The sequence below is a fragment of the Polyodon spathula genome, chromosome 2 (genome assembly GCF_017654505.1).
Source record: "Polyodon spathula isolate WHYD16114869_AA chromosome 2, ASM1765450v1, whole genome shotgun sequence".
In the NCBI taxonomy this organism is placed as follows: domain Eukaryota; kingdom Metazoa; phylum Chordata; class Actinopteri; order Acipenseriformes; family Polyodontidae; genus Polyodon; species Polyodon spathula.
In genome coordinates this window covers 23891295-23905441 of record NC_054535.1, presented here as the reverse complement: position 1 = coordinate 23905441, position 14147 = coordinate 23891295, and the positions used below count along the sequence as shown (strand labels likewise).

General features: G+C 40.4%; 1 protein-coding gene across 12 annotated transcripts in view; it reads right to left on the bottom strand.

Annotated features, from left to right (window-relative positions):
• exoc6b (exocyst complex component 6B) overlaps nucleotides 1-14147 on the bottom strand; it is a 210895-nt gene that overhangs the window by 181708 nt on the left and 15040 nt on the right. For all 12 annotated transcript variants that reach the window (XR_005946780.1, XR_005946781.1, XR_005946782.1 and 9 more), the window contains exons 2-3: nucleotides 4171-4336; nucleotides 215-262 (exon numbers count right to left, since the gene is read on the bottom strand). Coding sequence is in view for 9 of the 12 variants with exons in the window: in XM_041218027.1 (XP_041073961.1) it covers nucleotides 215-262; nucleotides 4171-4336 (214 nt within the window). In the remaining 3 variants the exon portion in view is untranslated. The remainder of the gene's footprint in view (nucleotides 1-214; nucleotides 263-4170; nucleotides 4337-14147) is intronic.

The window sequence follows — 14147 nt, the reverse complement described above, 5'->3', positions numbered from 1 at the left end:
ATGGAGAGAAACAGACAACTAGAGCTGCATTATGGGATCCAGCTTCAGGAATACATGCAACTATGTGTAGGCTTTGTGATGGTGCAGATTTTAGATTGTCCTGAAATGGATTTATAACAATAATCATATTCATTGCAAGAACCCTTTGACTGATAACTGCACCACTAGAGGTTCCTTGTGTATGTGACAATAACACTCCAGAAGCACACCCTACCTCCTTCCCAGCATCCTGCAGTTTGCTGTTAGTGTCCGTCACCTGGCTCTGAAACAAACAGAAACAAGGCAACCAATTAGAATGCATTCAGCTGCTGGCAACAAAAATGTGTGTAGCCCTGAACCAGGCTAGAAACATTTAAAGTGTCTGCAATGTTTAACAATGAGGAGCACACAAAATACTGAAAGAAAGCAGGCATCTTTTAGAGCAATGTACTTGTTTGGAGCTGTCAACATAATACATAATGAAACCTGTTAATTGGTCCCGTTCTGCCACCCCTGGTTCATTTCAAGGCTGCGTTTCAGCTGGTCGGAAACTATGAATAAAATCAGACACTATCACGAGCAACAGCCAAGCCCCTGCCTAACAACAATAAAACAGGTGTTAACCCTTTAAGGTACACAAGGAATAGAGTGGTTGTTCAAACGGTTTCTTCTTAAAATACATTTGAGATTGACTCAAGTATCACAAGAAAGGTGACAATTTGGATGACCAGATCCAACCTGTCAGTAAATTGTAAACCCGGTTTCGTGCACCTAATTACCATTAGCATAAAGGGTTAAAGATGTCTGAATGAAGAACCAATGTCAGCTCACAAAAAGTCAGCTGCACTAAAAGCCAAGTGCTGCATTACGCTACGAGTGCTTCTTAAAAATAACAGCGAAACCGAAGAACCCTATTTATAATAACCCAGTATATTTCAAAAGCACTTGTGTGTTTACACCAGATTCACCTTTTATTTGATTCACTGTTAACCGAGTCATTGGAAATTCTGCGATGGAACACAGACCATAAAAGAGCCTGTTAACTGTGGAAACACTTGGTAGGGGCCAGGGGACCTCTTGTGGACAAACACCCTCAATGCAGCCAAGTTCCAAGATTCTTAAATGTAGAAAAAAAAGGTAATACAAGGCTGGTGTGCAAACAGACAGACAGGGCACCTCTCAATACCCCCAGATTCTGTTTAACCAAGTTTCATCACAATTGGATAAGCCATTTAGATAACTGTAAAACTGTAGCATCCCTCCATGCACTTCCATTACAGTACATGCCAGAACAGCATGACATTATTTTAATTACTGTAACAAGTTTGATCAGTTATACTGTAGTTGAATATAGTGTTTTGGGTGTGTGTTTGAAGATTGCACTTTGCTAGTGGAGAAGATGGAAGATGTTAGGCTCCTGTTAGGCTCATATTCTCACTTGTGTTGCACTCAATTGTATCTTGAGAGAACCTTTCTGGTAGGTGACTTTCTGAAGATTAGTTAAAGGATTTGGTTGCAAGCATGCAACTCCAAATACAACTTACGATTCTCTCAAATGTGCAATCTCTGAAAAAGTTAATACGTAAAAAAAACAATAATTAAAAATTGAAAACAAAAATAATCTAATCCATATTTGTGAAAGAGCTGGACATAAACCAGCAAACTCCTGGGCCACAAAACCAGTTCCCTAGCCTCAATCCTATGAACTCTGCCCTCTGGTCTCCCAGTGGCTGGGAAGGATAAAAGTTGGGTATGAGCGATGGGAAGCTGGGTCAGGAGATGAACTACAGTGGCTTGCGAAAGTATTGACCCCCCCTTGGCATTTTTCCTATTTTGTTGCCTTACAACCTGGAATTAAAATGGATTTTTTGGGGGTTTGTATCATTTGATTTACATAACATGTCTACCACTTTGAAGATGCAAAATATTTTTTATTTTGAAACAAACAAGAAATAAGACAAAAAAACAGAAAACTTGAGCGTGCATAAGTATTCACCCCCCCCCAAAGTCAATACTTTGTAGAGCCACCTTTTGAAGCAATTACAGCTGCAAGTCTCTTGGGGTATGTATCTATAAGCTTGGCACATCTAGCCACTGGGATTTTTGCCCATTCTTCAGGGCAAAACTGCTCCAGCTCCTTCAATTTGGATGGGTTCCGCTGGTGTACAGCAATCTTTAAGTCATACCACAGATTCTCAATTGGATTGAGGTCTGGGCTTTGACTAGGCCATTCCAAGACATTTAAATGTTTCCCCTTAAACCGCTCGAGTGTTGCTTTAGGGTCATTGTTCTGCTGGAAGGTGAACCTCCGTCCCAGTCTCAAATCTCTGGACGACTGAAACAGGTTTCCCTCAAGAATTTCCCTGTATTCAGCGCCATCCATCATTCATTCAATTCTGACCAGTTTCTCAGTCCCTGCCGATGAAAAACATCCCCACAGCATGATGCTGCCACCACCATGCTTCACTGTGGGGATGGTGTTCTCGGGGTGATGAGAGGTGTTGGGTTTGCACCAGACATAGCGTTTTCCTTGATGGCCAAAAAGCTCAATTTTAGTCTCATCTGACCAGAGTACCTTCTTCCATATGTTTGGGGAGTCTCCCACATGCCTTTTGGAGAACACCAGACGTATTTGCTTATTTTGTTCTTTAGGCAATGGCTTTTTTCTGGCCACTCTTCCGTAAAGTCCAGCTCTGTGGAGTGTACGGCTTAAAGTGGTCCTATGGACAGATACTCCAATCTCCGCTGTGGAGCTTTGCAGCTCCTTCAGGGTTATCTTTGGTCTCTTTGTTGTCTCTCTGATTAATGCCCTCCTTGCCTGGTCCGTTAGTTTTGGTGGGCAGCCCTCTCTTGCCAGGTTTGTTGTGGTGCCATATTCTTTCCATTTTTTAATAATGGCTTTAATGGTGCTCCGTGGGATGTTCAAAGTATTGGATATTTTTTTATAACCCAACCCTGATCTGTACTTCTCCACAACTTTGTTCCTGACCTGTTTGGAGAGCTCCTTGGTCTTCATGGTGCCGCTTGCTTGGTGGTGCCCCTTGCTTAGTGGTGTTGCAGACTCTGGGGCCTTTCAGAACAGGTGTATATATACTGAGATCATGTGACAGATCATGTGACACTTAGATTGCACACAGGTAGACTTTATTTAACTAATTATGTGACTTCTGAAGGTAATTGGTTGCACCAGATCTTATTTAGAGGCTTAATAGCAAAGGGGGTGAATACATATGCACGCACCACTTTTCCGTTATTTATTTTTTAGAATCTTTTGAAACAAGTTATTTTTTTCATTTCATTTCACCAATTTGGACTATTTTGTGTATGTCCATTACATGAAATCCAAATAAAAATCCATTTTAATTCCAGGTTGTAAGGCAACAAAATAGGAAAAATTCCAAGGGGGGGGGGGTCAATACTTTCGCAACCCACTGTACCATGTGTAGCTCAGGCAGTCACCCACTTAGCTCCTGGTGCAGGAGCACCGCTCCTTGAGCCAGGGAGAACAGTGGATGTGACTCTAAGAGCAAATGAAGAAACAGGCAAGCAGCACACTACCACACACCACTCTGCAGCAGCCTGGCTTGAAGACTTTTTTAATGAAGCTAGTAATGGCTGAGGGAATTAAGCCAGACCAAGGACTGGCCTGTAGGATACCAGGCTGCAAGATACCAAGTCAATACCATTGAGACAGCAAACACATTGAGGAGGCTTGCTTACAATTCTCACTTTCATTACCTTGACTCAGAAAAAGGCTGTACCTTCTTGACAGGTTTATAAGAAGTTGTCTGTTTTCTGTTTAATTTTCTGACCACCATGTTACATGTCTACACCCCTGCTACATTCAAATCACACTGTATTTCAGCTGATCAGATGTCATCGCATGAGATCACAAAGCCTTCGCCTTCACCGCAAAACCTGCTGCACAAAAAGTAGTTCGGTTAAAAAGGGCTTCTCACAGTGGCAGCAAATTACTTCAATTGAAGTCACTGTCAGTCAATTAAACTGGCTTCAAATGAGAGCAGTTGAACAATCACAAGTATAGTTTCTAAAATATCAATTCCAATTCCACGTTCTTCAAAGGAACTGGAATTAGGAACCAATTTAAAAAAAGGAAATTGAACTGGAACTGAAAAGCAGGAATTGACCCAAACTCTGGGCAGGTGGGTGTGTGGGAGGCACCGTCCTTACCTTGAGTTTCTGGGCCTCCCCCCTCACTTTGAGCAGCTCAGTGATGGAGTCCACGAAGCCCTGGTAATGAAAGTTGCACATCTTCTCGATCTCACGGTCGTGGTTGCGGATCCGCCCCTCCAGCTTCTCCATAAAGTGTCCATGTTCCTGCCCATCGTATACCGACCTGGGGGATGCAGGGGAGGGCTAGGTTAGGAATAACAAAATCCTTCAAATGTAATGCTGGACTGAGCATGATCGTTTTTGAAGCTGTGTTTGTTCTACAGACATTTACAGTACACACTTTTTCAATAACAACAATTCATATTTCTATAGCGCCTTTCATCACAAAGGAGCCCATAGCGCTTCACACACAAAACTAAATGAACAATTAAACCATTAAACACAGTCTAATTGGAAGGAATACAAACACAAGTACGTTTGAAGCTGTGTGAGTTCTCTTCTATCCGAGTAGTTGTCCCAGCAATAAGATGGAGTTGGCAAGTTCAACAGGAGAGTGAATTGGTCCTGAACAACTGCAAGCGACTGATGGATTGATTTAACAACTCGTACCTCTAAACCAGACTAAAGATAACAGTACAAACAACTTCCACATTACAGACACCATACAGATTACTGAATGAACAGCCTCTCAAGCAGCTGCGCAATAAAAACAATCACTTAATCTGTATCCGTACAATAGCTCAAAAAGGCGCATAGTACAGGAAAGCAGTACACCTGCGAGTACGCTAGATGTGGAAATGTACTTTTATGCTGGCCTGTTTTAGAAAAGAGATTAAGAAGAACAGCTAAGAACTGACTATACACAACCTCGCTAGGCTTCTGAGACATGACTACAGGCTGAAAGTAGGACGTCTCTGCTGTAATCATGTACACATAAGCAGAATGACCCCACTTGGCCAAACTTGGATAATGCTGTCTGCCTATCCTGAATCATATAAGGTATCTTTTCACTCAGGATTCTTCACACATTTAATTAAAAGACAGGTCCAGTCATTGTTATCAAACAAAAGATATTTCAGGTGTAAAAGGGTTGGTATTTTTTTTTTTTTTACATGAGCAGCAGCAGTAGTTTCTGAAGTCTCCACAGACTTTGCAATCAGAAAAAGCACTGCACATGATCTGTAACCAACCAACTTGAATTCTTATTTATTTATTTACTTATTTTTTTAAATGTAGTTGTCTCCAAGTTTTTTTCTGTTTCTTTTTTACCCTGGTTATCTCCCCAATTTAGTGTGTCCAATTATTATCTGTACCCTCGGCTCACCGCTCGCAACTCCACCGTCGACTCGGGGAACGGAGGCTGGCGCGCGTGCGTCCTCCGAAACGTGCTCCTGCCAATCCATCACTTTTCGCACTGCGGATCCACAGCGAGGCCACCAGACCTATCGTGCACAGATCTGGCAGAATCTGCAGAACCACAGGCGCGCCGGTGCGCGGCGAGCCGTGGATTCCCCTGCTGACCTAAGCCCTCCCTACCCGGGCAGCACTCGGACGATTATGTGCCACCCCCCAGGAACTCCCGATCACGGCCGGCTGTGACATAGCCTGGACTCAAACCTGCGATCCCGAGATCATGTGACCTGCAGACAGGAATGTACGCCTGAGTCTGCTGTTCCCTTTCACCCGACAGTTATTTTTTCCCTTTAAACTTTATCCGGGCATTTTTCTGCCACTTAATTCAATAAAAGTTATTATAAAATATCGGAGATGGCAATGAAACGTGACAAAGACATGAGTTCCTCATCATTAAAGAAAAAGTCTTTCCTGATTTATCCAGCTCTGGTTAAGGTGTTTCATAGGGGAAAACACTGGCTATTTAAAATACCTATGGAAGTTGAAGATTTCACGGTCTCTTTGGAGTCTGGGGGTCCTATGGGGGCAATGGACGCAACTCAGCAAGTGATCTGAACTGTGAAGCGACGTCTGAAGTTAACCGGGACTTAAGGTTTGACAACACTGGAATTACAGATTGCTCATTGCGCATTGACAAATTATTTGTTACTGTAAAGTGCTTTTTTTTGGGGGGGGGGGGCTAGGTGTATAAGATTAAAAAAAATAATAAGCTGACAAACAGATATTTTTTGTCTTGTGGTTGACGGAGTCCGGGCGGGGGTTTAGAGATCAGAGTGTTATCTTGCTGTGTTGAGGGGTCACGAATCAGTAAAGTTATGTTTTTGGCAGATGAGAGTAATTTTTACCTCTCTGCCTTGTGTTTGTTATTCTGTCTCAATGTTGACTTTCAAGTCAGTGCTTGCCTACAATTATACTGTACTGTTTTGCATACCTTATCTGTCCAATATCTATTTTAACTGGTATTTTATTTTTTCACACAATGTGCTCTTTGCTACAACTGGTAGAATACACCCTATGTCTGTCTTAATTTTGTTTGTTTTCCTGAGAGAGAGGTTTTCGTTTGTTGATCCACCATGATGGCTGATATTAACATTCTATATTGGAACATCCGTGGCTTAAATACTCCTGTTAAACGCGCAAAGTGTTTAGACTTTTTGCACCGTAAAAGGATATCAATTGCATTAATATAGGAATCCCATCTTAAATTAGAGGACATTCACCGCTTTCAAAATAAACACTTTTGTGTTGCAGCATACTCTTCTGCAACTAATAAAACTAAGGGGGTTCTTATATTGGTAAACAGGAAACTAACACTTTCTGTTGAAGGCTCTGGGGGTGACGACTCAGGGGGGGTTTGTTTATTTGCTAGGTTCCTTGAGCAATGTTAAATTTGCTTTTGTTTCAATTTATGCTCCTAATGACTATGATATTAACTTTCTTCCTGGTATAGCGAACTGATTGGTCATATACTGATTAGAGGAAAAACCTCAGAATGGAGTGTGGTAACCAGCGGTGTACCACAGGGATCAGTATTAGGTCCTCTGCTATTCCTAATCTACATTAATGATTTAGATTCTGGTATAGTAAGCAAACTTGTTAAATTTGCAGACGACACAAAAGTAGGAGGAGTGGCAAACACTGTTGCAGCAGCAAAGGTCATTCAAAATGATCTAGACAAGATTCAGAACTGGGCAGATACATGGCAAATGACATTTAATAGAGAAAAGTGTAAGGTACTGCACGCAGGAAATAAAAATGTACATTATAAATATCATATGGGAGATATTGAAATTGGAGAAGGAATCTATGAAAAAGACCTAGGAGTTTTTGTTGACTCAGAAATGTCTTCATCTAGGCAATGTGGGGAAGCTATAAAAAAGGCTAACAAGATACTCGGATACATTGTGAAAAGTGTTGAATTTAAATCAAGGGAAGTAATGTTAAAACTGTACAATGCACTTGTAAGACCTCATCTTGAATATTGTGTGCAGTTCTGGTCACCTCGCTATAAAAAAGATATTGCTGCTCTAGAAAGAGTGCAAAGAAGAGCGACCAGAATTATTCCGGGCTTAAAAGGCATGTCATATGCAGACAGGCTAAAAGAATTGAATCTGTTCAGTCTTGAACAAAGAAGACTACGTGGTGACCTAATTCAAGCATTCAAAATTCTAAAAGGTATTGACAGTGTGGACGCAAGGGACTTTTTCAGCCTGAAAAAAGAAACAAGGACCAGGGGTCACAAATGGAGTTTAGAAAAAGGGGCATTCAGAACAGAAAATAGGAGACACTTTTTTACACAGAGAATTGTGAGGGTCTGGAATCAACTCCCCAGTAATGTTGTTGAAGCTGACACCCTGGGATCCTTCAAGAAGCTGCTTGATGAGATTTTGGGATCAATAAGCTACTAACAACCAAACGAGCAAGATGGGCCGAATGGCCTCCTCTCGTTTGTAAACTTTCTTATGTTCTTATGAATGCTTGTCTAGATTTCTTCGAGCCCCAGAGATTTCAATACAGTAAGTAATCTGGTTTTAGATCGATCTAATCCCAATTCAGATGATAACTGTTTGAATTCAGAGGTTTTTAATAATTTTATTAGAGATACTAATTCGCAGGATATTTGGCGTGATAATGCAAGGGACTACACCACCTTTTCTGCTCAACACAAAACCTATTCTCGGATTGGCTATCTTCTTACCTCATCCACACTTATTGAATACGTGACAAAAACTGACACTGTCAATATTAATTTCGGATCATTCCCCTGTACTGTGTAATATATTACCTACAATACGCCCTTCTCTTTTACAAAATCCAGAGTTTATTACACAACTTAATAATAAACTACAAGAATTTATTACATTTAATCTCAGTTCTGCTAAGAATCCTCAGGTTCTTTGTGAAGTTACTAATTGTTTTCTGAGAGGTAACTGCACTGCATTTTCTTCCCATATGCACACCTCTAGAAACAAACAAATTATTAACCTTGAAACCCAAATTCAAATTTTAGAGAAAGGACAGAAGCAAGCTTTTTCTGATGATAGATCAAAACAATTAAATATTCTCAAAACCAAATTTAAAGCCCTGACGATGTCACGAGCAGAATTCCTCATTCATCGCACCAAGCAAAATTATTATTACCACGGGGAAAGACCTAGCAGATTACTGGCTCTGAGACTAAAGCATAATGAATGTTTGCAGCAATTAACACGATTAAAACTGTAAATAATGTATTGGTTACAAAACATCGAGAAATTAATAAAACATTTCAAGAATACTATTCCAAATGATATACATCAGAGACCACTACAGATCACGCTGCATGTAAAAAATTTCTAAGTGAACTAAATCTACCTAAATTGGATCCTGATCAAAGTAAACTTCTTGATGCACCTATTACCTTAGAAGAATTAAAACAGGGAATTAAATCTATGCAAAATCATAAGTCTCCAGGCTTAGACAGCCTCCCCCCTGAATTCTTGCTAGCAATATGGGACACAGCTGGTCCTCTTATATTGAACTCTATAAACTACGCTATTGAAACAGGCTCTTTTCATAGGTACCAAAATACAGCCTTAATCTCACTATTATTGAAAAAAAATAAAGATCCAAATGAATGTTCCAGTTATTGTCCAATTTCCCTTATATGCATGGATGCAAAACTCTATGCTAAGGTCATGGCTTCTAGATTAGAACAATATACTGACAGTTTGATCAAACAGGCTTCATGAGAGGGCATCTAGCTTCTGACAATATTCGTAGATTACTACATGTCATTTATGATGCTGCCTCCCACTCTGAATCTTGTGCTGTTTTTTCCCTGGATGTGGAAAAGGCATTCGATCGAATTGAGTGGCACTACCTCTGGTTGGTCTTGGAATGCTTTGGATTTGGTCCAGGTTTTATTCAGGTGGTGCAAGTACTATATAACAATTATTTGGCATCTGTGATGACTGGTAGCTGTCAATTCTCCCCTTTTAAACTTCAACGGGGAACACGTCAAGGATGTCGTCTCTCCCCATTGCTATTTGCTCTATCGTTGGAACCGCTAGCTCAAGCTGTTAGACAAAGTACAGATATCTCTCCAATAACAACCGCAGGCTCAAAACATTCCATTTCTCTTTACGCAGATGACATTCTTTTATATCTTTCAAATATTTCAGAATCAACTCCTCATTGTCTAGCACTATTTACTAAATTTGGCAGCATGTCAGTTAAACGAGGCAGTCTTCCCAGCGACAGCGAGTGGAAGCGACAGCAAGTGGGAGAAGTACAGCGTGGAAAAGTACAGAGCAGTTTCGAAGCAGAAAGGAGAAATTGCATCTTGAATTGCTTTAATCAGAAAACAGAGGACATTGGGGAAACACAGCCGCGTGTGTTTTTCTGATAACAAACAAGCTGAAACTCGGAGCAGCTGATTCAAATTCAGCGCCGTTTTGAGACACGGGCGAGGGGAGGAGCCGACAGCACAGCAGAACAACGCAGTTAAACGAGGCAGTCTTCCCAGCGACAGCGAGTGGAAGCGACAGCAAGTGGGAGAAGTACAGCGTGGAAAAGTATAGAGCAGTTTCGAAGCAGTTGGAAAGCAGGTTGACGGCTGCAGAAGAAACTAAACTTCAAAAAAAAAAAAAAAAAACCCTCAACATGGTCTTCAAGCCAGTAATCTGTGACACCTGCTTAATGTGGGAAATCCGAGAAAACCCAGCGGAGCTAAACCAAGTGTGCGTAAAGTGCCGCGCGATCCAGGATTTGCATAAACTAGTAAGCATGCTAGAAATGGAGCTGGAAGAAGTGAGACAGCAACAAGATCTTGAGGAACTGGCACACCCACAATTCATGGAAGTCTGCATCACCCCTAACAGACTGAAAGCCACCAGGGAGATAGAAGGTCAGAACAGCTGGGTTCAGGTAGGCAGAAGCAGGGAAAAAAAGAAACTTCGTCAAACACAACCACCAGAAATCAAAACAACCAACAAATTTGAGTCACTTCAGAATTTTGATGAGCAGAACCAACAACAAGAGAATGAAAGGAACAACATCCAGGACCCCATTGACAGTGGTGACCAGACAGCAAAAAGAAGGGAGGTCATGATTGTTGGGGACTCCATATTGAGAAACACAGCAAGTTCAGTTCGCAGTTTGGACCCCCTTACTACAACAGTGTGCTGCCTTCCGGGAGCCTCGGTCAAGCACATCACTGAGAACGTGGACAGGCTCCTAGAACGAACAGGAGACGACCCGGTAGTAGTCGTCCACATCGGTACAAACAACATTGGAAGAGACAGACCAAAATCCCTGCAAAACAAATTCAGAGAGCTAGGAAGGAAATTAAAAGAGAAAACCAAAACTGTGGTATTTTCTGGTATACTACCCGCACCTTGCAAAGGACCATATGGACAGCTGGAAATAATTAATCAAAACCAATGGCTGAAGACGTGGTGCACACGGGAAGGCTTCACCTATCTTGATCATTGGACCACTTTCTACAACGAGGACTATCTGTATAGACGGGATGGACTGCATTTAAATAACAAGGGAACTAGTCTACTTGGAGAAAAGATCCTCGAGCAGGTTCGGAAGCATTTAAACTAGAAAGGAAGGGGGGAGAAATCAACAAAAAAACAGAAGGGAGACTGCATCAAAACAAGAACAACAACTCAGGTAAGACAACCATTAAATGTGTTTATCTAAATGCTAGAAGTATCAGAAACAAAATTCTAGAACTTGAAGCTACTGCACTAACAGGTAACTATGATGTGATAGGTGTTACAGAAACGTGGTTATCTGAGAGTGATGGGGACGAATATAATATTTGTGGGTATACACTGTATAGGAAAGACAGGCAGGACAGAAGAGGAGGAGGGGTAGCGCTATACATAAGAAACAGTCTTGAAGCCCAGGTGTTAAACCTGGACAAAGAAAATAAAACCGAATCAATATGGGTCAGAATAACAGACAAAAATTCAAAAGGCATAATAATAGGAGCATGCTATAGACCGCCAGATTCAGACGGTGAGCACAATAATCTGTTATACAATGACATTAGAAATGTGTGTAGCAAAGGAGAAGCCATACTAATGGGGGATTTCAACTTCCCCCAAATAAAATGGGAAAACCCGGTGGGTAGCGCGAAGGATGAAATAGAAATGGTGGAAATGACAAATGACTGCTTCCTAACACAATTTGTGAAGGCACCCACTAGAGGGGAGGCATGCCTTGATTTAGTCTTTTCAAATAACGAAGATAGAATAACTAAAACAGAGGTCAGAGAACCACTGGCAAACTCAGACCACAACATGGTCTCATTTGAAGTGTTTTTTAAATCCTCAAAAGTAAAGACTAAAGCTAAGGTTTACAATTTTAGAAAAGCAAACTATGAAGGCATGAAACAGAGACTAACAGAAGTAGATTGGAGTAAAATAGAGAAAACACCCACAGAAGAAGGATGGTTGTTCTTCAAAAACGTAGTACTAGAGGCGCAAAACAATTATATCCCTAAAGTAGACAAATCTAAATGTAAAACTAAATTGCCAAAATGGTTTAATAGATCAATTAAAAAAAATATTCAGCGAAAAAAGGCACTTTACAGAGCATTAAAAAAGGACCAAAAAGAAAGTACACAGAAAGAGTACACAGAACTGCAAATGCAAGTCAAAAAGGAAGTTAGAAAGGCCAAGAGAGAAATAGAAATGAACATTGCTAAGGGAGCTAAAACCAATTCCAAAATGTTTTTCCAATATTACAACAGCAAGAGAACATTCAAAGAGGAGATTAAATGTTTAAGAGATACAAATGGCAAAATCGTAGAGGAAGAAAAAAAAATAGCAAATATGTTAAATGATTACTTTTCACAAGTTTTTACAAAGGAAGATACTGACAACATGCCCCACATGTCATCCAGTTCCTATCCAGTTTTAAATAACTTTAGCATAACTGAGGCAGAAGTGTTAAAGGGACTAGGAGCTCTTAAAATAAACAAATCCCCTGGGCCGGATGAGATCCTCCCAGTAGTACTCAAAGAAATGAAAGAAGTAATTTACAAACCGCTAACCAAGATCATGCAAGCAGTCTCTTGACACAGGGGTGGTACCGACAGACTGGAAAATTGCAAACGTAATACCGATCCACAAAAAGGGAAACAAAACTGAACCAGGTAACTACAGACCAGTAAGCCTGACTTCTATTATATGCAAACTTATGGAAACTATAATAAGATCCAAAATGGAAAATTACCTATATGGTAACAGAGTACTGGGAGACAGTCAACATGGTTTTAGGAAAGGGAGATCGTGCCTAACTAACTTGCTTGATTTTTTTGAGGATGCAACATCGATAATGGATAATTGCAAAGCATATGATATGGTTTATTTAGATTTCCAGAAAGCTTTTGACAAAGTCCCGCACAAAAGATTAATTCTCAAACTGAACGCAGTTGGGATTCAAGGAAACACATGTACATGGATTAGGGAGTGGTTAACATGTAGAAAACAGAAAGTACTGATTAGAGGAAAAACCTCAGAATGGAGTGTGGTAACCAGCGGTGTACCACAGGGATCAGTATTAGGTCCTCTGCTATTCCTAATCTACATTAATGATTTAGATTCTGGTATAGTAAGCAAACTTGTTAAATTTGCAGACGACACAAAAGTAGGAGGAGTGGCAAACACTGTTGCAGCAGCAAAGGTCATTCAAAATGATCTAGACAAGATTCAGAACTGGGCAGATACATGGCAAATGACATTTAATAGAGAAAAGTGTAAGGTACTGCACGCAGGAAATAAAAATGTACATTATAAATATCATATGGGAGATATTGAAATTGGAGAAGGAATCTATGAAAAAGACCTAGGAGTTTTTGTTGACTCAGAAATGTCTTCATCTAGGCAATGTGGGGAAGCTATAAAAAAGGCTAACAAGATACTCGGATACATTGTGAAAAGTGTTGAATTTAAATCAAGGGAAGTAATGTTAAAACTGTACAATGCACTTGTAAGACCTCATCTTGAATATTGTGTGCAGTTCTGGTCACCTCGCTATAAAAAAGATATTGCTGCTCTAGAAAGAGTGCAAAGAAGAGCGACCAGAATTATTCCGGGCTTAAAAGGCATGTCATATGCAGACAGGCTAAAAGAATTGAATCTGTTCAGTCTTGAACAAAGAAGACTACGTGGCGACCTAATTCAAGCATTCAAAATTCTAAAAGGTATTGACAGTGTGGACGCAAGGGACTTTTTCAGCCTGAAAAAAGAAACAAGGACCAGGGGTCACAAATGGAGTTTAGAAAAAGGGGCATTCAGAACAGAAAATAGGAGACACTTTTTTACACAGAGAATTGTGAGGGTCTGGAATCAACTCCCCAGTAATGTTGTTGAAGCTGACACCCTGGGATCCTTCAAGAAGCTGCTTGATGAGATTTTGGGATCAATAAGCTACTAACAACCAAACGAGCAAGATGGGCCGAATGGCCTCCTCTCGTTTGTAAACTTTCTTATGTTCTTATGTTCTTATAAAATTAATTGGGCTAAATCAATTTTAATAAAAATAATAAATTTACATATTTGGGAATACAGATTCACCCTTCTCTGCAACGTAAAAACAAAGTTAATTACACTACTTTATTT